Source organism: Elephantulus edwardii, unplaced genomic scaffold (genome assembly GCF_000299155.1).
Source record: "Elephantulus edwardii isolate Elephantulus edwardi_28Jun2011 unplaced genomic scaffold, EleEdw1.0 scaffold00176, whole genome shotgun sequence".
NCBI classification, from domain to species: Eukaryota; Metazoa; Chordata; class Mammalia; order Macroscelidea; family Macroscelididae; genus Elephantulus; species Elephantulus edwardii.
The window spans coordinates 4,251,085-4,274,934 of NW_006399926.1; the positions used below are offsets into that span (position 1 = coordinate 4,251,085).

The following is a 23,850-nucleotide window of genomic DNA, read 5'->3' on the forward strand; positions in this document are numbered from 1 at the left end:
TCCTGTAAAGGGACTCGAACCTTGGAAACCCACCCACGACCCAATCAGACCGGCAGAAAAGCTAGTGCTTTACTGTCGGAAAGTTGAGGGAAACGTCACACCATGCTGCCGAAAAGCAATTCCGGAACTGTCGTAAAATAGTGGACAGCGGACTATGGGAAGTTAGCTGGAATTCGAAAGTCTTTTCAGAGCTCTGAAGAGTTTCTCGTGGCCGTCGCCGTGGTACTGACTTATTTTCCAATTATCACTTCCCACCAGTGTCTCCCTACTGACCAACTCAGTCCAGAAAAGCGTTGCGAAGATTAAACTCGCTTTTCTATGGTTAAGACACCAGAGGGCAACCCAAAAGCGCCACTGAGCCGGTCCGCGGACCTTCCCCTACTCTTGGAAGCTATTTCTCGAGCTTGATTAACGTTGTCCAATTATAAAAACAGATAGCATGTTTTGGCGAAATCCTGATATTTTCCTCTGCTTTAATAAAGACATACGGGGACTTAAGAACTTTGCACTTTTCCTCTCCAGCCCCCAAGAAATGTGCCATATGGATACTTTTTATTTATATGTGTGTGTGTGTGTGTGTGTGTGTGTGTGTGTGTGTGTGTGGTGTGTGTGCGCACACACCGTCAAATCAGATATGACTAGTACAGGAGATTGAGTTCCTCCTTCTCCAGCAGAGCATCTGGTGGATTTGAACCGCGCACCTCTGGATTGCAGTACACCTTCTTGCCACTAGGCCACCAGACCTCACCAGGATACTTTTTCTTAAACCGACATTGCTTGCCATCAGCAGCTACAGGATATGTGAGCAAGGGAAGAGGAGCTACTAGTGTCCTGGGAGGGGAGAATGGATTTGAGGCTGTAAGTATTCTGTTGTTGTATACTATCCTTGCTCAACTAAGGGGTGTGTGTACTGTGAAACTGCTCAAGAATATTACACTTTTATAGCAAGAATGTTTTTTATCAAGACTGGCAAGCCTTTGTATTTTGGGCATGCTAGGAGGCATGAAGCTTGGCAAAGTGGAGGGTCAGCAAGCGAGGAAGACCTCCAATGGGATGGATTAACACAATGAGTACAGCAGGGAGCTTCAGTGTGTCAGAGATGATGAAATGGCACAGGATAGGCCAGGGTTCAGGTCTGTTGTTCAGAAGGTCACTATCTATCAATCATGCTAGACTGGACAGCACCAAACATGACGGGCCAGTCCCTGGAAGATGGCACACGGTAAGGTAGTTGCTGTTGTTGGGTGCTGGTCATTTGAAAGACTCACAGCTGACACTTAGAGGGTTTTCAGAGGCTGTAAATCACATGGGAGGAGACTGCCCATCTCTTTTCTGTGGAACAGTTCTGTGATTCAAACTTGCCTGCCTTGGAGTTAGCTGCCCTGTAGGCCACCAGAGCTTCCTAGGTAAAGTAAAAGGCCAGCAAAAAACAGGAAAGACTCAGTCAAATTATTGACATAGTAGCTGCAATAATGGGCTGAAGCATAGCAACAGTTAGGACAGTGCAGGGCAGGCAGCATTTTAATCCACTATATATATAGGGTCACTATGAGCCCACGCAACTTGAAGGAGATGGAGCCCCAGCCAACAGAGCATGTTGCTCTCACTTCCTTCTATTTATTTGCCTGGACTTGTCAAAGTTATACTTGGACGCCCCACAAAGATGTTCAGTTCTTTTTAAGACTCTTTCTACTCAAATCTCCTGTCCCCTTCACTGCCTGAAACCTGTTATGTTAGCAGTGCCTGGAGAAAATGAAGACTTGTGGTAGTTCTTTCCAGACCCAAGGCTATGAGATTTTTAGGGATGAAGGGAAGAGAATCCCCTCAAGGGCAAGATACTAAGATATTAAGGTCAGAGGAGTTGTTAAGGGCAAAGTTCATTTTATTTCACTGCCTTCAGGGCCTGCTAGAGAAGGCCCAGTTGGTACAGTTAATACTTATTCACCAAGCTGGTCATCGACGAGACAGAATATCCTAGATGGAGCAAAAATGGGCAGAGGCTGAATGTAGAGGTTTTGTTTTGTTTTTTTATATATATACAAGACACATTAATCCATTAAATTTGAGGACACAGTACAAAAACAAAAACAAAAAAAACACTTCAACTAATTCATCTGACAAAGCTGTTCATATTCATGACGCCATTTTTTTGTTGTTGTTGTTGTTTTCCTAATAATAAAGGAGGAGACTTAGGGCTGTTGGGCTGATATATATTTGGGAGGGTCCCCTTTCCCACTTCACCTAACCACCACCAGGGTGAACAGGAGGAGAAGGAAGGGTAAGACCCACAGCAAAGTTTCATAATCTTGAATGCGAAGGGGAAAGAGGAAGAGGAAAGGAACAAAAAAAAGAAAAAGAAATACAAATCCTATAATACATACAACAGGGTTAGGATGGTATGGGAATGGGACAGACATGAAGCTGAGGCATGGGGTGGGCTGCAGGACTGGGAGGCAACAGCACCTCCCCACATTCCTTTTTCTCTTTGATGTTGTTTCCATAGTTGCCAGGCTGAGAAGCCCTCTCTGAAGATGGGACCAGGAGGAGAGGAGGGCCAGGACCTCAGTTGGCCCCCCAACTGTAGCTGTTGTAGGCAGACTTGTTGGTCTGGGGCTTCTGCGGGATGGAGCTGGTCTGGCTACGTTGCCCGCTGCCCGTCTGCAGGGGAATGGGAGGATCATGGGGAGGAAAAAGGTGTGTCTAGTTAGTGGAACAGATGGATGAAATCTTCAGGTGGCAGTAAGAAAGTTGTTGTGAATTTTCCTATTCCCTTTGTTTAGAGACTATGAAGATGAGAAGTCGTGGTCTAAATATAGCTCACAGAATCTCTCTGGCAAGCAGGCATTTTTATCCTTAAAGCACAAAGATGCAATGAGGGCAAGGTATCTTTGAAAACAAGATAGCTCTATTCATTTTCAATTCCACCTTTCACCACCACCCTACCACATTCCATTGCTTTGGGAAAATTATATAGAGAATTATGATCTCTTGGAAATCAGAGATCAATCAATTCATTTTCATTGCTCCCTGAGTGCCTGCATATTGAATTCTGTCTTTAAAAGCAAGGAAGATCTTATTCCAGCTCCCCAGCCACAAATGATGGAGGGAAATCAGTTGCATCATCCCACAGCTCCCCACTTCTACCACGTATTACATCAATATGCCCATTACAGGCAAGGCAAGAAAACAGTCTGAAGTCTCAGATGCTGCCCAATAATCCTTCTGATTCCAATAACCAAGTGTTTTCCAAAGTTGAGGGAAGAGCAGAAAGAAAGAAAAGGTATTAAGGAAAGGGAAAGGAGAAAGGAAGGGGAGGTCATAGAGCTGTTTGTGTTTGTGTATCCCGATTTGTGACCGTGCAGTCTCTTTCCTCTTAAAAAGTTCCCTGAAGCTGTGGAGGTGAAATGGGGACTGAAAAGGAGTGGGTTCAAGCATATCATCATTTTAGTTTCATTACCTGCTCCTCCTGCTGGCGCTGGCAACAGAGAATCATCTGCAAATATGGTAGCTGAGGCAGAACCAGGATATATGGAAAATAAAGGGACAAACTTTGACAATAGAACTCCACCATTAAAAGGGAAAGCTATAATGTCAGGGAAAAGGGGAAGACTGGGAGGATAAGAGGGAAAGTGTAACCAGATCTAATGGGATGAACACAACTGTGTCATGGGAGGAGGTGGAGGAGAAAGGCACCAAAAGAATTGGGCAACAGAGGTGTATGACCCCTTCTCTGACATCTCTTTTGCTGGCCACTTGTGTTATGTACGCTTGTGTTTGTATGTGCTGTGTGCCGATGGCTAGCACTGAAGAGGGACTGGGTGAAGGAAGTGGTGAAGAAGGGCAAGAGAAGGAAAGGGAAGGCAGTTTTAAGGGACAGGAAGGAAGAGGAAGGGAGAGAAGGGGAAGTGTTTTTACCTGGCCATCCTGCTGCAGGTGATGGTGAAGGATCTGGGAGTGCGGCTGCTGATGGGGGGTCAGAATGTGCATAAAGGGGGCAGGTGGATAGGCAGCAGCTGTGGCCGGATTGATGGGGGCCCCACTTCCTAGGGCTGAAGGCAAGTTGAAGGAGGCAGCAGGAGTACCGGAATGAAAACCTTGTTTCTCAAAGGACTGCTATCCAGGAGGATGGGAGAAGAGAGAGTAAAAGGGATCAACAAACTAACTCAATGGAAATTCCAAGTCTAAACTCCCTAACCTTCAGAAAGCAGCAATGGGATCACAGAAAACTGCACTTCAAGTTAGATACTGGTCCTGAGTCCCAGCCTTGCCTTTTAATGTTCCCAGGCAAATTACTCAATGTCTCAGCATACACGGTATTACAAAGGATGCTACTGATCTCATGGTTGTAAGGAATGAAAGAAAACACTTTGTAAAATCTCCAGTGTCCTATCAACCATTGTGAACTTTCCTGATTACCTCTTAGCAACACTTACAGTACCTTCAAGTTAGACAGAAATTAGAAATGAGTATTCAAAAGAAATGAGTATGCAGAGGCTGAAGGTTTGACCTTGAAACACTGCCCCCACAACTCTAGTACTCGCTACCAAATAAAAGTAACACAAATTATTACACAAGCCTATAGACCACTCATATAACCTTACTGGATTGTCTGATTTCCCATCCTTTGTTACAGATTTATTCACAATAAAACTAGTTTCCCTTCATTCCATTCTCTCTCTTGGAATGTTTTAATAAGGTTGGGAGCAGTCAGGCAAAAGGCCAGAACTGTGTATCACATGACAATCTGCCATACCTTACTATAATTCTCATGGGGGTATTTTTCCCCCTAGAGCACTAACTAGAAACTCTTTAGACATAGTGATGTTTAAAGAAAACCAGTCATGTTCTAAAAGGCTAGGTTTCCTAACATTGCAGCTCCACCTCCATGTCCTCCATCTCTTTTTTTTTTTTTAACTTTTTTTAACACTTCTGTCCAGAGCCAGGCACCTACCTGGGTCTTGGAGTACACAGAACCCGAGATATCTGGCACGCCCGTGTTACTGGAGGTGACTGATACACCTGAGGGAGGAGGAAACAGACATGAGGATTAGCTCAGCTAGCTACCTGGCCTCTAAACCTGGGAGGTGGTTATGGCTTCAGCCTTTCTAGCTCTATCACTGCAACAAAATTTTGATCTGTTTTTCCAGCTTCAGGTCAATCCTAAGGAATAAGAGCTCAAGGCTTAGAGACTGCCTAACAGTTCTTGTGTCCTTCTCAGGTATATGAGCAGGTACAATTATGAGGTACTATTTTTGAAGAAAAGGGATATGGCCAAACCTCACTAGCATACAGAGTTTTAAATTTTTTGTGTGACAAAACCCAATAGGAATGATCTTTTAATATCCTTTTAAAATCAATCCACCGAATTTTATTATGTTCCTTAAGATGTAATTCTTTATGAAAAGACAATTTAGGAATTGAAATCCATGCCTCCACCATATAAAGAATACTTAAGAATAGTCCAGTTCAACCCTCAAGAGCAGTTTTCATTCTCAGCTCACTCAGCCTAACTTTACCAGTATTTTGGAGTAGCTTGACTATGTACTTTAGATTTGAAGGGTTGATACAAAACTGACTTTCCATTTATGCAATTCAAGCCTAAGCACAAGTGGGTAATGAAAATGTTTGAGAAGAATAGAAAGCTTCTTGTCTCATACAAACAGCTTAGGTGGAACACAAAATCCAAATGTCATTTTCCGTTTATAGCATCAGCTTCTACGTGTGGTAAAAGCTCATACCTCAACTTGCATGTTTCCTATTAAAAATCAAACTCTTTATTACCACTATAATTTAAAATGTGTACACTTCAAATAAAAGTCACACAATTACACAAGTCTGTAGATCATTCAAGTACTTCACTCTATTTACTGGGTTCTCCTCTGTTTTTTATTACAAATTAAAATATACATACTACAGTCCACTCTTGGGGAATAGTCTGGGATAAATAATTGAGTATCAGAGAAATTTTATGCAAAGATTTGAGGATAATTTATGTAATTTGACTAGGAATTTAAAGCATAGGTTAAATTTTGAAAAATATACTCATTACATGAAGATAAAAATGGAGGGGGGAACACACCAACAAACAAACAAAATACCCCCCAAAAAACCACCAAACCAAAACCCAAACCTCCTTTCAGCGTACTCTTCCCTCAGGGCACAATCCATGGCTCTCTGCTACTGGCAGCACTTTAATGAATATGTTTTTAAAACCATTTACTTAAGTAACTAAAATGGACATGAGGAATTCTCCCTTTACCCAGAATGCAACAGCAATCTCCTTCAAACTTGAGATACTTATTCAAGGCTGGAACCCCAATTTTCCCAACAGGGGAAATAACAGCTTCTAAAAGGTAAGCCCAAAGCCCACTCAGGACAGCCTCTTCAGTATCTTTCTAATACAAGTGACATCTTATCCTGGCAACCCTTCTCACATCTTAATTCCATTTAGTGCCAGGGAGGAGCAAATACACACCAGGAGAAAGGAAAGAACACTGACCACAGAAAAGAACATGAGAAAATATCGTCTTTCCTCATCTCCAAAACACTAACATTCTCTACACTCAAAGGCACTGAAGTAAAAAATAAGGGAACCTCTTAAGGAGCTAATGGGGCTATTTTTACCCCTTTTCAAACCCCAGGTGCCATCTGGCAAATCACTAGATAATAGGCATAACTTTAAAACATGAGCTCAGTTATGGAAAAAGCTAAGCTAATGAGGTTTTTGTGGCAAGACTGGAAGATGAAATAGGATATACAGAATATTTTAAAAGACAGACCAAAAAAGATTAACAATTTATTGTAGAAACTTAAACAGTTTGTTGACATCCACTGGTGATATTCTGCAAACAGGCTAAGAGAAAAGGCTATCTGGATTTTAAAGCTGGGTGGTAGAGACAAAGTTCTGTAGGTCCAGTGTACCCTTACTTGGTCTAAGTCTTTCCAGAGGGTTAGCTAGCTAAAATCAGCTTTCGTTTGGCAGCTTTATCTTTCATACAGGGTAAAAGGGATTGAAAATGCAGAGGGAAGAAAAAAAAAAGAGTATTTTGTGTAGCCTGAATAATGTCAAATTATCAGAGACCCTAAAAAAAAAAAAGAATCGTAAGACTACAGAGCTCCTCTTGCCTTCCTTCTGACATCAACTTCCTTTATCTGCCCCACCCCACCCCAAATAGTGATGATCATACCAACACAAGGTGGATGACAGGGAGAGGAAGCAAGAACCAATTTCTTCCAGCACAGCAGTCACTGGGAAAGTTGGTTACACTCCACAGGACAAAATAATTCCAGAGGGCTGGGAACAAATACAAGGAAAGCTAAATACCTGAGTTTCCAATTAATGAAAAGTGGTAAGTTCACTGTCCCAGTAACCTCTGTAAAAGGATGATGGTATACTAGCTGTACTGAGTGGGGAGGAAAATGTCCATAGACAAGAAAATGTCTGACCAAATCTCTCCCACATCCTTAGCTACACCCTTAAGTGCAAAACGACTCATAATCCACAGTCCCCAAAAGCCATTAAGGGGCTAAGAACAATGTTCCAGGCTAGCACAATTTCCACAGAGCCTGATTCATCAACTAACAGGTCGCTAATTACTATCAGATCTTTCAGTGACTTGACCTTTAGGAACCAGAATTGAGAAGACTTGGGAAGATAATTCCCTAAAAACAGTCCTGACCACTATCTCTTTTTGCCTTTCACCATGACATGACACCAGAACTTTTTGTATTTTCTTTTTTACCCCTCTGCTTATGTTGAATACAAAGGGAAGATCTACATGGGGAAAATGAGGAAAAATAATTAGCAAAGATTTTCTATAAATAGCCTTCTTTGCCAACCAATCAATAGGCTGGAAACTGAGGCTGTTTCCTTCCCCCCACCCACCTCCAGTCTTAATAAAAATCACCACATTCTGAAAAGTTAACCAATTCTTTGGCTATCCTTGGGCTTGAAGGAAAAGACCACCCTCCACCCTTCATCCACAGCACAACATTGGCTCCTATTGTCCAGAAAGACATGCACGGAAAGAACGCCAGAGTTAGCTAAAGAAATACCACAGTTTATTGAAGACTACAAATATTTTTGTTACAAGTTGAAACTACATGCCTTCCAGAAATCAAAAGCAACAGCAGGTGTGTGCATTGATGCTTCGGAGGTGCTGCACCACTTGAAATGGGTAAGACAGGGTCAGACACATGGGGGAGAGGGAAATTGGTGAGGAGCAAGTTCAAAAGCCCAGAAGGTATCCACCAACTTATTTCCCCAAGCCACGTAGGCAATGGCCTCAGCTCAGCAGGCTCTCCTCAGTGGTCTGTTTTCTGAAACAAGACTTCAGTGCAAATTTATACACACACACAAAACATAGCCCCCAGCCATGGGCCAAATTAGCTCTCAGCCGTCCAGAAATGCTTGTAAGGGGATGGATATTTTCTTCCTAAAAGGAATCAAATACATAAAAATAAATGAATTTAGAGATTGTTAAGGAATGGGATGACAAGAGCACTGTGTGGGGGTTGGGAACTAGGGATTTGAAAATGGTGATTTTAGCAGGTTCTTGACGTCTTAATAGAAATAAAAAACTAAGTTTCCAGAATCAGGCCATATACTTATGTATTAATTACCTACCTCTTAAAATTCTTAAAACCTGCCTCAGCTAACACTTAAACCTTGCCGGTTTCAGAATGGGCAGAAAAAAGGTTATAATCAACCCCACCCCTCCCCAAAAAGGATTAGAGTGGGTGGACCTTGCTTACTGAGTGGTGTGGTTAAAAGGCGTCTCAGCTAAATCTCAATGGGGCTTTTCAGGGTTTTAGTTTAGATCTTGACTCACTTTAAGCCATATATTGTTGCTGTTATGTGCTTTGGAATCAGGTCTAAGACTCATAATGAATGACCCTATGAACAACAGATCTGAACTTTGTCCTATCCTGTGCCATCCTCATCATTTCTAACACACTTGAGCCCATTGCTGTGGTCACTGTCTCAATCCATCTCACTGAGGGTCTGGGTCTTCCTCTCTTTCACTGACTCTCCTCCTTTCCTAGCATGATGTCCCTTTTCTACTGACTGCCTCATAAAAGCTCAGGCTGCTCAAACTCGGGCAGCTTCCTAAAAGCTTGGAGCAATTTACACACTTGGGAGTCCACACAAAGAGCACAGAAGCTGCACTATCCAAATCATCATGAAAGGGTAACTGAGTGATACAAAACTGTTATACTTTCAAGGGCAACCTGAACTTTGTGGCTAGCAAATCTAACTTCTTCCCTATAGTCACTTATAGATCACTGGGAAAAGGAGATGGATTTATTTTATTCTAAGTCCCTTTCTCACTCCCTGTTCTCCAAAAGTGGAGTGTTGGTATCAGGTATGGGAGCCAGGACAGGTGAAACATATTTCTAGCCAGTGCTCATTCAGATGCTCTCTACATTTCCTTCTCTGCCATCAATTGCACAAAGGACTTTGCAAAAAGACCAGCCATATCAATGAGAGAATCACTAAAGGTACAACTCTACCAGCCTAATTTTTCACTATACTGCAGTTATGTCTACTCTTTTCTCTTCACTTCTTAGATCTTTTAGCTAGGGAATAAAATGGGAGCCACATGAGAAAGCAATAGTACAAACAGATTTAAGCCAAATCTAACATACCTGCTAACTAAAAACCTGCTTAACCTTTCTATTTTAAGAAAATACTATCAGTGCCACACATATTAAGACATGCCTCTACTGACCTTTAATGGGGCCCTTTGTCCTATTTCCTACCACCAACTTATTATTCTAATAGTCAACACATCTCATCATTTCCTATCATGCACAGGGGACATAAGTTCTTGTATCAAGCTCTTCTGTTGTTGCTATTCAAACAGATTAAAAATCAAGTCAATAAAGTATTAACAGCCATACATGGAACAGTACACCCACATCAACCCTCTCCCCTGAACCTCAGCTGCATATTATCCTAGAGATACCACTAACAGCCAAGGTCCTGATGAACTTACCAGTGTTATATCCGTGAGACCCATATCCACTCGGCTGCTGGAAAGGAGTGGCCGATGCATTCACACTGACATTCACACCATGCTGCTTGGAAGAGGTAGGAGCCACCTGAAGACCAAAAGCTAGAAAGTCAGTGAAATGGCAAAAGGGCATTATCTGCCCCATCATTCTACATCAAGAATTGATGATGGCTACCTATCTTGATTAAGGTTAGTCAAAGTTAGCTTAGTGAAATATAGACTCCCTACTGAGATTTCTATTATCTACCATTGAGGCCCAAAAATTAGTTGCACTGGTAGCAGGGAATGAATGGTGTGTGTAAGAGAAGCAAAGCAGTATGGTAACACATTACTCATCTGGCTAATTCTTAAAAGAGATAATCTTCATCTTAATTTCACCAATCCCAATCCCTCTCCCAGGTCAGAAACAGTTTCTTATCCATTATTGCTTTCAAAGAAGTACATCCAAGAGTATGGCGCTCTACCCACAGTAGAGGGCAAGGCTAAGTACTCACAGGAAACACAGCAGGCCCATACTGGAAGGTGCTGGGGAGGCCCGGGACCCCTGTGTAGTATGGCAGGCTGGTGTAACTGTAGCCAGGAGGCAGCGCCGGATTCAGGAATGTCTGCTGCGTGGTGTGGTGAGTCTGCGTCTGATTTTGTTGGGGTTGGGCCAAGGTTGTGGCCGGGGCAGGGGAGGATGCATCCCCACGGCCGAATTTTGTGAGGTCACCTGTGACAGAAGAGGCTCAATTTATTTATCTGCCTCTTTCACCCCTCAGCCCAAAGTAAAACTAACTTCAAGTTCAGATTCCATTCGAATACTGGTTGAAGTTCAATCCTCAGAATTATACTTCTCTGATACTATTCTAACACGATTAAGCACACACTTGGCAGAGTGCTAGTCAAGGACTAACTAATAATAACTATGCAATGTTGTAGCACTATCAGTCTTACTCATTCCTACCCTTCACAATTAACAACCCGCAATGACGGACTTGAACAATTCTAAAAATACAGCATCAGGCATGAGTCACAACTTGTGTGCTGAATTTCCAAAAATGAGTTCCCAACCTCCTAAGTAGATCATTTTATAAACATTAAAACATTACATATACATGTATAGATCAATTGTATAGAGTCAGTTTCAGTTGACGGAGATAACAAGAATACTAGAAATGAAAGACAGTGACAGATAAATCAGGCACAAAAAAGGTCTACCGCCTAGCAGGGCAATGAAACTGTCACTGACTAGGGTAAAGGAGCAGAGATGAGTGCAGGAAGGGCATCCTGAGAGAAGCTGGAGAAAATCTGTGAAACCAAATCCATGTCATCCAGAAATCACAAAAAAAAGGTACAATGAAAAGGAAAAAAACTGCCACATGCTCATCTTTAGCAGGGTTTTTGACTTGCCAACCTAAGTCATCACAACCATTCTATACTTCTAGAAAGACCTCAATTCCTACTACTCATTAGGTTTCTGGCAATAATCCCAATACACCTTCCTTTTGTTCAATCCCATTCCAGTCCTACCAGAATAAGGGTTGCTGGCCAGGCTACCATCCCTCCCAGTCAGCGGAGTGGTGGGTGTAGGAAATGGGATGCTGTAGTAATCCTAGAAGACAGAAATAAAAGAGCAGAGACTAAATGCCATTCCTTCTCTACCATGATTAACATCACAGGAGAAACAGGAAAATGTTGGGAGTACTGCAGTTTATCCAGCCACTGATAAAGCTGACTAGAGCCGGCATAAACTCCCATTTACTCTTGCATACACTGTCCCCCTTGTCTAGTCATGAGCAGAATTAGGCAAGGTCTACAAGTATGCTCACTGGAAAGCATGGCTAGGTCCATCCGGACCAGCAGTGCCCTTCACACTCTGGGTAACATTCCTAGTAGGCTAAGTCAACCTTAGTCTATTGAGTGAAGAGATCTTTCCAACTGAAATTAAATTATCTGTGAAACATTTAGTACACATCCTAAGAACCCTATAATATTCTATTGGGCTATTAACAGTAATAAAAGTAACTTATTAAAAAGTTACCACTGTCCAAACAGCCTTTATTTTAATTTACTGTAATTCTTTTGTGACATGTAGGATATGGTGGGGGTCCTATAAAACTGAAAACTGAGCCTGATTCTGAAGTGTGAAACTGAAAATGAACAAACTCCAGTGGGAGAAATCCTACAGATCTATGTGTTGCTCTGTTATAAAAATCAGTATTATAATTCAAAATGTCCTCCATTACTGAAAACATAAGGTTTCCACAAAAAATTCAAAGGAGAAAATAAATGTCTCGAAAAGGCTAAATAAAAATATATGTATGAAAGGATTAGGAAAAAAGTTTATGACTTAATAAATTAAACACTAATTTTCAAGATTGCTTTCTTTTTCAAAGCTTTATCTTGTATACTTACCAAAGGAAATCTTGTCTGAAGCATCTGCAAGTCATCATAACCATATACTTGTGGCTGAAAACCAAAAACATTCAACAGTATAAAAAGGAGCTAAAAGCAAGATAAATCAAGATTCATTCTTAGAAAAACATCGATTATTTATTCTAAATTCTGTAAAGAGGGAAGAAATAAATATTAAGTGATTAATAAAAAGTCCTGAAGGTTTAATTAAGCTAGGCAGGTCTTTGGGCAGCAATAAGGTAGACATAGGTTTTATACTATACTCTTTCTTACCTATTTCTTGTAGTCAAAATCTGGCTTAAAAGTGATCTACTTTCAAAAAATTCACCTTTTACTTTTGCTTATTTCAACATATGGGTACTAAGGTAATTTGTGGTTGTTAATAAGTATCCTTCATCCTCTATATAACCAAAATCCATTGCTGTACAGCCAGTTCCATCTCATGGCAGTCCTCCATAAAATTTCTGAGGCTTTACAGGAGTTTGCCCATCTCTTTCCTTCAGAATGGCTAAAAGATTGGAATTGCCAACTTTTCTGGTTAGCCAGAAAAATACATAAGGCATCACACCACTAGGGTTTCCTTACCCTTCTTGATTATTGCTGTATACTGTAGAGTTAGAACTGATCTATAGCTGACCCTCTGGCAGGTTTAGAGGCAGTTAACTGCACAGGAGGAGACTGCCCATTGTTCTCCCAGGGAGCAACTGGTTACCTCAAACCTCAGGCTTTCAGGATTACAGTGTGGCTTCTTGCCTCTAGGCCACCCAAAATAATAGGTACTAAATACATGATGTTCAGCAAAGAGATGAAAAATACACACACACACACACACACACACACACACACACACACACACACACACGCGCGCATGCACTAGTATGGCCAGCAGTCAAGAAATCATGACATGTTGCACTGGAAGGACTTCTCCAAAATACTTAAGATGAATGATATTAAGGATCAAGGTGTATATGATCCAAGTCATAGTATTTTAAATTGCTTCCTATGCATCTGAAAGCTGGACAATGAAGAAGGATGAGAAGCTCATCAACTGCCCAAAGAACAAACAAATCTGTCTTGGAGGAAATGCAATCAAGAGTATTCATTAGAGGCAAGGATGGTGAAACTCACTCTCACATACCAAAGTATGGACATGCTGTCAGAAGGAACCCAGCCTTGGAAAAAGACATCATGCTGGGGAAGGTGGAAGATCAGAAAGACAAACTCTCAACAAGATGGACTGACCCAGTGACTGTAAAAATGGTCTCAAGCATATCGGAGATGGCGAGGATGGCTCGGGATAGGACAAGGTTCTGTTCATAAGGTCACTAGAGTTGTAACTGATTCAATGGCAACTAACAACAATAATATAGCCGGGGAATATGGATTGTTAAAACTAATTCAGAGACAGCAAGACTATCAGAGATTAAGAACTGAAAGATGTCAGGGGAATATACTGGCCTTTGATTACTCTAAAGTGTCTTACAAGCCAAAAAGGGAATGAGGTTAGTAAAATGCCTCAACAGAGTTTGAAAAAAAATACTGGATTTCAAGTTACTGGAACGTGGATACATAAAACAAGGTGGTAAGTTGGGTCATGCTTGCAATGGTCTCAAGTTCAAATAAACTAATGTGACAGTAACATCACACAAACATAATGTCACACACATTTCTGGGGCTTTTCTTTCCCTTCATTGGTGCTGGCTGGTGTGCTCAATTGTTTTCCAATATAGATGCTTAGTCCTAAAACCAAACATGAGAACTTAAGAGAGTTGGAATAACACCTAAAGAAACTCTGCAGAGTATATCCCCCTTTGACTTTTCCTCAAGCTTAAAGAAACAGAACACTCCTTAGGGTGAATGTCTACTAGGCCAATCAAATACCCATGTCAACAGAAAACTGCCAGATGTGCAGACTAGATTTAGAAGAGGTTGTGGTACTAGGGATATTATAGCTAATGTTAGATGGATCTTAGCAGAAAGCAGAGAATACCAGAATATCTATCTGTGCTTCATTGACTATGCAAAGGCGTTTGACTGTGGATCTCAACAAGCAAAGAAGAATGGGAATCCCAGAACATTTGATTGTGCTAATGTGAAACCTATACTTGGACCAAGAGGCAGTCGTCAAAACAGAGCAGGGAGACACTGGATGGTTCAAAATCAAGAAGGGGGTCTGTCAGGGATGTATTCTGTCTCCATACCTTTTCAATCTGTATGCAGAACAGATCATCCAAGACGCTGTGGGCTGTACGAGGAGGAATGTAGCATCAGGACTGGTGGAAGAATCATCAACAACCTGTGTTATGAGGATGATACAACCCTGTTTGCTGAAACTGAGGAGGACCTGAAGTGCCTGCTGCAGAAGGTCAAGGACTGCAGTCTTCAATATGGATTGAAGCTCAACATCAAGAAAACAAAGATTCTCACCACTGGGCCAATTGGCAGCATCAGTATGGATGGTGAAGAGATTGAGATAGTTAATAGTTTTAGTTTACTTGGTTCCACAGTCAACACTCTTGGTAACAGCAGCCAGGAAATCAGGAGACAAATTGCACTGGGAAAGTCAGCTGTGAGGGACCGACCTCTCAAGAGTACTGAACAGCAACAACGTCAGGCTGGAGACTAACTAAGGTGCACCTGATACAGGCTATAGTCTTTGCAATTACGTGCTATGCATCAGAGAGTTGGACAATGAATAGGGATGATAGAGAATTGATGCCTTTGAGCTGTGGTGCTGGAGACGAGTGTTGAATATACCATGGACTGCAAGGAGAACAAACAGGTTTGTCCTGGAGAGGGTGAAGCCGGAATGCTTCTTGGAGTCAAAGATTCTGAAGCTTCGTCTGACATACTTTGGGCATGCTGCAAGGAGTGACTGGTCCTTGGAGAGGGACATCATGTTTGGGAGAGTGGAGGGACAGCGCAGGAGAGGAAGACCCTCGATGAGATGGATCAATTCTGTGAGTGGAGTGGTGGGAATGAGTGTGTTTGAGACAGCGAGGATAGAACGGCTTTTAGTGCTCTTGTACACACGGTCGCTATGAGTCGCAAGCAACCTGATGGCACATAACAGTAACAACAACAACAACACACTTTTCTTTAAAGCTTCAACTTCTTTCTCTCCTTCTGTAGCTTCCCCTTATGATTGAGAGCTATGGTCCCTGCTGGGATCATTTCTCTACCAAACATACTTTGTTCAGCTTCTTGTGGGGAAGGATTGTCACAATGAGAACTGCCCCTTGAACTACTCTGCCCTGATTCATGTTGTGCATTCAAAGAGATCTTCTCCATGTCTCCACTGTGGATAAAGGATGAGGAACATACAAGGTTCTAGCCCCCCATTTTCCCCACTGCCTTTATCATTGCTAGTGGTGCTATCTATCTGCAGCATGAGCTTAAGGCAGCAAAAGCGGTTCCTTTCTTTTATTGTTGTTGTGCACAGGTGGCGGCTCCTCTACTAAATACAGACATTGTCAGGCAGCTGTAGGAGCTGCTGCCATGGCAGGACCATGTTTGGTTCTCAGCAGCAATACAACAAGCAAACCAAGTCTCCTGTAGTTTTATTCTTAATAAATGAAAAATCTAAATGTATTGTAATCATTCATTTACTACTCTGTATCTTAATTGTTTTTTGCACCTGAAAGAGCTATTTAAAAAAACAGTTCTGCTGCAATCTCGAAGGCTCACAGTGTGAACCCACCAGATGCTCCACTGGAGAAGGAGGGGCAATCTCTTCCTGTACCAGCTGGATCCAAGTTGACAGTACACAACAAGAAAAAAAAATAGTTCTATCAGCTTCTTTTTTATTTTCAACTTTTTAAAAAAATGTTATTATTTTTTGTGTACTGTCAAATTGGATCTGACTGGTACAAGCGATTGCCCCGAATTTGAACTGCATACCTCTGGGATTGCGGTACAGTTTCTTGCCACTAGGCCACCAGAGCTCCCTTGTTTTTCAACTTTTTAAAGACTATATTGTCTTCTATCGTTTTTAATTTTATTTACTGTTTCATACAATCATTCATATATATTTCATTCATGTACCTTATTTTATGTAATTACTATTAATCTATGCTTTTTATCACCCCATCTCTTCAAGACCACATTGCATCTTTCCTATTCCTTCACCTCCCACTGACGTATTAACCTCTGCTATGCTAGTGATTATTCCCTCCCCCTTCCACTCATACATATTTTTAGTTATTGTCTCATTTTGATAATAGCTGTCTCATGCCGTATTTGTCCTTTTGTGACTTAAGTCATTTCACTCAGCATAATGCCCATTGGACTCTCCCATTTCACAGTACTTTTTGAATAATCACAGTTCTTGAGTGCTGCTGCTGTTGTTTGACTCTTCTTATGATTTGAATGAAAGTTTACAAACTGGTTTTCCCTGAATTGATTCATAGACATTATATTTTCTAACACCAATTACCATCCTCACATTGTAACAGTACTCTTTCCACATCTTCCTTGTGTTTCCTGGCTCCTCTTTTCTCATTTCTTCCTGCCTTGTGAGCTTTGTCTGGGCCAATGTTGCCCTACTGACCATGTATGGTCAATTATTCTAAGAACTATGCTGCTTAAAGGATGAACAGCTAGGGAGTACTGGTGACCTAGTGGCAAGAAACTGCACTGCAATCCCACAGGTACATGGTTTGAATCCACCAGATGTTCTGCTGGAGAAGGAGGGGCAATCTCCTCCTATACCAGTCAGATCCGATTTGACAGTACACACACAAAATTTAAAAAAAAAAAAAGAATGAAAGAACAGCTATGTCTTGGAGATGGTGCAGCTGGAATGCTCTTTGAAGGCAAGGATGATGAGGCTTTGCCTCATACACTGGGCATGTTGCTAGGAAGGGCTGCTCCTTGGAGAAGGATATTATACATGGAACGGCAGAGGGTCAGGGACGGCCCTTGACCAGGTGGATTGACAGTGACCTGCAATGGGCTCTAGTGTGTTAGGAAGTGTGAGAAAAGTTCAGATCTATTGTTCACAAGATTGCTATGGATTATACTCGACTCAATGGCAATTAACAAAAACAACATGTTGCTTCCTGGTATTACTCATCACTTGATTAGGCCTGAAAGTTGAGTTGTGGGGATATTTTCTGTTTCATGCTTGAAGGATGACTAAGGACCACAGAGTAAAGTTTCACCCATCTCTATTAGCCTAGACTATTTTGAATGTTGTTCCACATTCCCCTAACTCTATCAGACACCTTCTACTGTGATCCCTTTCAGAGTGGTCACCAGAATGGCAATCTCCTCCTGTGGCAGTTAGATCTGATTCGATGGTACACACACACGCGCGCGCACGCCCAGAGCTCTTGTGGCCTGGTGGCAAGAAGGTGCGCTGTAACCCTGAGTGGTCACCAGTGGTAACCAGATGTCATCTAGTTCTGATTGGCCTAAGGGTTGTATAGATAGAAGTTCAGATGGTACATTATTCCAAAGAGTATATAGTAATAGTCTCTGGTGTTCTTCATTCTTTGAGACCAATAGATGCAGTCAGATGGCCATTCACAAGCTTTTAAGATTCCAGTCACCACTTCATGACAATGGTACACGGAACATTGTCTTTGTGACTCTGACCAAGACACTCTTGTGCTCCCAGGCCACCAACTCATTTTTTCAAGGTGTTTGGTTATGGTTAAGAAGGTTTCAGAATTTTGCCCTCTGCTGCACTATAGAAAATAGTCTATTAACACATATGTCTATAGAAGTATTATCTGTAAAACCGACATGTAAAGAGATGTATTCTTAATCTCCTACCACCCTAGTCTTGTGGAGAAGACCCTTCAGTTTCACTTACCGGGTAGGCATGTAAAAGCCCAGGAGCCATAATATATGGATTAGGCAACAATGGCGGGACTCCAGGAGGAAGGTTGGGAGGCGCTTTTCCTGTAAGAGATATTATATTTTTTTTATCCTGTCGTATACAATTATTTTTCTCCTCATCTCAGAGAAACGCCATCCACATTCTACTCAATATTACCTGAAGTTGTAGCAACTGAGCTTCGAGTTGAGGCTGTGACTGTAGAGTTGCTACCTAAGCTGAGGCCCAGGCTACTGCCACTGTTCAGACTGGAGGAGACACTGACCACTGGGGGAGGTGCAGAGACTGTGCTGGATGTGGTGGAGAAAGTGCTGGAGGAAGAATGGAGATTCGCCTCACTCTCCACACTTGTGTGCTTCAAAAAAAGGGGATGATGCATGGGGGAGGGAAGAAGGAAATACCAATTAGCATCATAGGTCAGCAAAGATAAAGAGTCTCTTTTTCTGAGTAAGGGAGCTCTAGTGGCAATCCAAAAGACAAGTGGTTCTAGGCCATGAGGTGCTCCGCGAAGAAGGGTGGGCAATCTCCTCCTAAACGATTAACTGCCTCTGCCTCTGAAAACCTGCCAGAGAGTCCAGCTATGGTTGGTTCCAACTCTACAGTACAAAACAACAAGAGTGGTACTATCTGTAGGGAGCTGTGCTACTCACCCAAAGACCTTGCCTCTTTCTGGTGGTTCAAATCCACCAGCATTTCTTAGAGAAAAAGATGAGAAATCTCCTCCCATGCGATTTATAGCCTCAAAAACCCACTAGAGGGTCAGCTATAAGTCAGTTCTAACTCAAGAACAATGAGCTGAGATGCTAAGTAATTTATCATCATGCTAATTTCCCAGTGGCAAGGCAGAGTACTGGGGTGTCTGCTGTCAAAAAGTAGTCTGAAAGAATTACAAAATATTCTTCAGTTAGACATTCTAGATTAATATGTCAAGGTGTTAAGAGTAGACTTTACGGGGAGCTCTGGTGGCCTAGTGGCAAGAATCTGCACTGCAATCCCAGAGGAACACGGTTCGAATCCACCAGACGCTCTGCCGGAGAAGGAGGCGCAATATCCTCCTGTACCAGTCAGATCTGATTTGACGGTACATGCACACAAAATAAAAAAAAAAAAAAAAGAGTAGACTTTACATCATCATGCTATTCAGAGGGCAGCAGGGGAAATGGAGACAAGCACCCTAAAAACAAAACAAAACACTAGGCTCTTTGACTGTTAACAGTGGCCAGAAAGTAGATGATGACAACTGAGATTTAAAAAAACAAAACAAAAAAACCCTATTCTAATAGCCACAGTTTTCTAGCACAGCCTAAGAAACCATCTCATGGAAGAGGGATGGGTGTGTGCAAATTCTAACAATTTTAACCCTAAAATGGCATATTTAAGGGAAGATATTCCTTAGAAAGTCTTCATCCTCAATATTCTTCCAAGCACCCAGCAATCCTGCTATCTTTGCCCAAAATGGGTCTTTTTAAGTTATTTGCTTTCTTGTGCAAGTTAAACTTGATGCTACAAATAGCTATTATACGTCATAAGAAAAACAAATACTTTGCCTAAATGTTTTTATTCATCGCTACTTCCCTTTAAGATATCAGAGGTACACACTGTTTATGCTCTTTAATTCATGTACAGTGTGCCCAACACTAATTAGAAACCTACACAATTTAGGAAACATGTCTTACGGAATTTACTGTAGCATACAAAGCTTTATCCATCTTTGGTTATGGTGTGTAGGGGGAAGAGAGTCAGATAAAAAGAGCCCAGAATGTCACTTCCAGGGCTCTTGGGAATGGATCACAAGTCTGCAATATTTCTGGATTCCTCTACCTCTTGGCTCCCCTCTATAAAGACTTTTGCTCCTTTTCTGCAAACTCAGATCAATTACCATTTTGCTATTGTTAGGTCTCTGCACTGGACATAAGGCCAAGGACTCAAGGAAGGAACCAGAGAAAGAAAGGAAGCTAAAGTTTTATTAAGGGGTCTCCCGGGCAGCATTCCTTGGTCTGCAGAGAGAGAAACAGGCAGAGGGTTAGACCAGGGAAATACCTCGCCCTAAAGTGGATTAGGGCAGGTTTTATAGTAAAGGTTTTTAGGGAGGGAAGAGAGGGACATCCCATTGTGGTTTAAGGAGGGAAGGGTGGGGCACTCCATGGTAATTTCATCAGAACATGGAGGCTGTTCACTCCCATTGTTGACATGTAGACAGTCCTTGAATCCTTTGTTCTCCCTTTGACCTTGGCCCCAGTCTGACATCTATCTCATAAAGAAATCTTTAAGAATCCCCTCTTGGGAAAATCATATGGTTGGAAAGCTACTAAATACTGTAGAACTATGTTTCCTCTTTTACAGCATTACACTTACCAGAAGAGTGGATGTCGAAGTGCGCCCAGAAGATGTTGACGATGAAAGGGTATTCTGTTGTGTAGATAACGTGCTAAAAGGAGAAAGAAGCTGCCATCAGCCAAGGTGGTACAGTTATCTACCTGACCTAGAGCTTCAATGAAGACCAGGGGGAGGGGTAAGAATATGAGGCCAAAGAGGCTTAAGAACATTTACTAAGTACAATGGCCAGTTAGATCAAGAGTAGATACTCAAAAGGAAAAATAACTTTCTCTGCATTTCCCAAAGTTTTTAGGTAACATGCTTACTACAAAAGCAGGGCTAATGTGGTCTCTACCAGGTAGAGGCAGGAAGATAGAACCAGAGAGCTCTGTTATTGTTACTCACCAATCTCAATCTATACCCTCACCCCAAATCACCTGCTATGTTGTGTTGTGGTTGTATTTGGAATCTCCTCACTGTGGCTCAAGCCACCCAAGGAGGATGAATGTTGATTAGCTGTTGTCAGTAAGGATGCTGCAGATACCGTTTCATTAAGAGGGATGTTAGACGTGGAAGGTGAATCAGATTTCACTGCAGAGCCCGTAGCACCTAGAAATAAGGAAGATAGGCATCCACTCTGTTTTGACACTGATTCACCAAGAGAAGTGAAGGATGAGTATAGAGAACCATTTGTGATTTTTAAAGCTGAATGTCTTTTTTAATGAAACCATTCATTCATTGTTGCACATTTTCCTCCCTGTCCCAGTTCACTTTTCTCTTTGGGAGGGAAAAAAAAAATTCTTTCATTGTTATACAATCCACCCTGCAGTCCAATTTACTATGCAGCTCTTATAATGGACTCTTGTCATGCAAGTAATACCTAATCATATATTCCTTTTAAAGAATTCTCTCCCTCATCTGTTTCAATGCAATGTACATTATTTATCCCTCCTTTTCTTAGTTTTCTCCCAACCCCGATGTCAATCCTATTTTCTAACAGTCGCATTACACAGTATATATCCTTTTGTGACTAAGATATTTCACTCAGCATAATGTCCTCCAAAGTCACACATTTTGTTTAATATTTCATGAGTTCCTTATTTTTCAATGCTGCAAAGTATTCCATTGTGTGACTATACCAGAGCTTCTCTATCCATTCGTTTGTTGATGGGCACTTGAATTGCTTCCATTTTCATCTTTGCTATTGTGAACAATGCAGCAATAAACATAGGTGTACATAAATGTCTTTGGTGTTTTTTTTTTTGGTTTTGTATTTATTTATTTATTTATTTATTTTTAAGAAAAGGGGGAAATTTGGGCGAGCTCTGGTGGTCTATTGGCAAGAAGCTGCACTGCAATCCTAGAGGTGTGCGGTTGAAATCCACCAGATGCTCTGCTGGAGAAGGAGGCACAATCTCCTCCAGTACCAGTCAGATCCGACTTGATGGTACACAAAAAAAATTTTTTTTTAAATAAAGAGGAAAATTCCAACCATTTTACAGTACTGTTCTCATGTGGCCAATGGAAACAATCACTGTAAAAGGTGGAGAACAGGGTGGTCTATGATCAAGGCACAGGGTAGAATCAAGATAAGATTATAACCAACCTAACAATCTGATCACTGAGGAAGCTGTATTCACTACAGAAAAATTTAAAAATACTGAGGGAGGGAAAAATACTCCAAGGATGAAGAAAAAGCCTGGGAAACACTCACCTTCAACGGATTGCGTGGTCTGTAACTGCGTGGCCTGCACAGAATTGAAACCATTCTGGTACAAGAAACAGAGATACAAGTAAATAGGACAGGTCAGCACTAACCAAGATTAATTTCAGTCAGTAAATCTTTCGGAAAGATACTACAAGTTTACCAAAGGAGTAACACAATGTGGATTTATCAAAGAAGTACAAAATAACAAAACTTAACAGACAGCAAATAAAGGAAAATAGACAAACCTCCTGTGACTAAATGTAATGAAAAGCAAACCTCCATACTCCTAAAAATATCCTATACTCAAGGTGCAAGAATGGCTCAAAGTATAAATTCAATGATCCCTGAAGCAGGATGTAGGAGCAAGACAGTTCAGCCAAACCACATACTCAGCTGGCTGTATTTGGCTGTCACTCCATTTCTCCTGTGGCATATGCTGTCCCCCTCACCAATCCAAGATACAGCAAGGTGAGGTCTACTGATATGCACAAAAAAGTCTAGCAAATAGATCTTCCAAAAAGAGGAGAGAGAAGCTTAAGGCCAATTCTACTAGAAACAATAAATAGTTAGTGTAAAGAGAATGATTTCTGGCTCTGAACCACCACACTTGTACAAAAGAATTTTTCTTTTCAATTTCCACCAACCACAGAAATAAGCTCCTTCTCTCTGATGCACTCTTCCCAGGCCCAGCTTCTCAATCAGCATGTGGGTTTCTTAGTGGTTTTGCCAAGAAGAAATACACTAGTATTTAAGGAACTTTGCTCACTATTCTCCTAACTAATAAATACCATCAAATGATACCACTACCTTTGCCTGAGTCAGGTCCTTTTGGGGTGATGAAGAGATGGAGCTAGGGTACCGCCGAGTCTGCGTGGATCTCTGTTCATATAGCGGGCCCTGAGCATTACTTTGGGAGGTATAAGTTGTTGACTGAATTGGGCCGCTCTGATAACCAGACTCCTGACTCTGGTTAGATGAAATTGTGGATGAAGATTCACTGTTGAGAATGAAGAGAAAAAAAAAATCTCAGAGAAATTAAATAAAGAAGATCCACTGCTATTAAGACAGTGGTGATCTACTATTAAAAATTGTTCCAAAAGCAAAAAGAATATTGCCATACTTTTCCTCTTGACAACATGAGCAATTTCTACATCCTATACCGCCGGGGGACTATGGTAGCATAGTTTTTAACAGAGATGCACTGTTGGCCAAGAGGCCATGCCTCTCTGGTGGTATGAATTCATCAGCCACTCCTTGAGAGAAAGATGAGCAATCCCCTCCTATGCAATTTACAAAAGCCTCTGAAAAACCAGCAGAGGGTCAGCTATGAGTCAGGTCTAACTCGACAGCTATGACTGAACCTTGACCTCACCAGAGGTCTAAACTAAGGATGGAAGTGTGCTATTTTATGGGTCTTGGGGTGTTTTTTTTTTGTTTTTTTTTGTTTTTTAAAAACAAACTTAAAAAACCCACACTGACTCTAGGCCTTAAAGGAAAAGAAAAACCTCTTGTTCCTTTATATTCTGCTATTTTTATAAAGTTAAAAGATCAGTGGATACACTATTCCAGCT

At 41.5% G+C, this 23,850-nt stretch overlaps 1 protein-coding gene across 3 annotated transcripts in view; it reads right to left on the minus strand.

The window, feature by feature from the left end:
* Window positions 1–1,846: 1,846 nt before the first annotated feature.
* UBAP2L (ubiquitin associated protein 2-like) overlaps window positions 1,847–23,850 on the minus strand; it is a 50,685-nt gene continuing 28,681 nt past the window's right edge. The window contains exons 15-27 of one of the 3 annotated variants that reach the window (XM_006895843.1): window positions 23,087–23,276; window positions 22,286–22,340; window positions 21,009–21,180; window positions 20,611–20,683; window positions 18,415–18,610; window positions 18,232–18,320; window positions 12,414–12,467; window positions 11,529–11,610; window positions 10,511–10,728; window positions 9,999–10,104; window positions 4,952–5,019; window positions 3,916–4,110; window positions 1,847–1,974 (exon numbers count right to left, since the gene is read on the minus strand). In XM_006895843.1, the coding sequence (XP_006895905.1) occupies window positions 1,954–1,974; window positions 3,916–4,110; window positions 4,952–5,019; window positions 9,999–10,104; window positions 10,511–10,728; window positions 11,529–11,610; window positions 12,414–12,467; window positions 18,232–18,320; window positions 18,415–18,610; window positions 20,611–20,683; window positions 21,009–21,180; window positions 22,286–22,340; window positions 23,087–23,276 (1,519 nt within the window). In that variant the 3' untranslated portion in view covers window positions 1,847–1,953. Of the gene's footprint in view, window positions 1,975–2,001; window positions 2,659–3,915; window positions 4,114–4,951; window positions 5,020–8,038; window positions 8,436–9,998; window positions 10,105–10,510; window positions 10,729–11,528; window positions 11,611–12,413; window positions 12,468–18,231; window positions 18,321–18,414; window positions 18,611–20,610; window positions 20,684–21,008; window positions 21,181–22,285; window positions 22,341–23,086; window positions 23,277–23,850 lie in introns of those variants that run through there. The other 2 variants (XM_006895842.1, XM_006895844.1) reach the window with 2 other exon arrangements.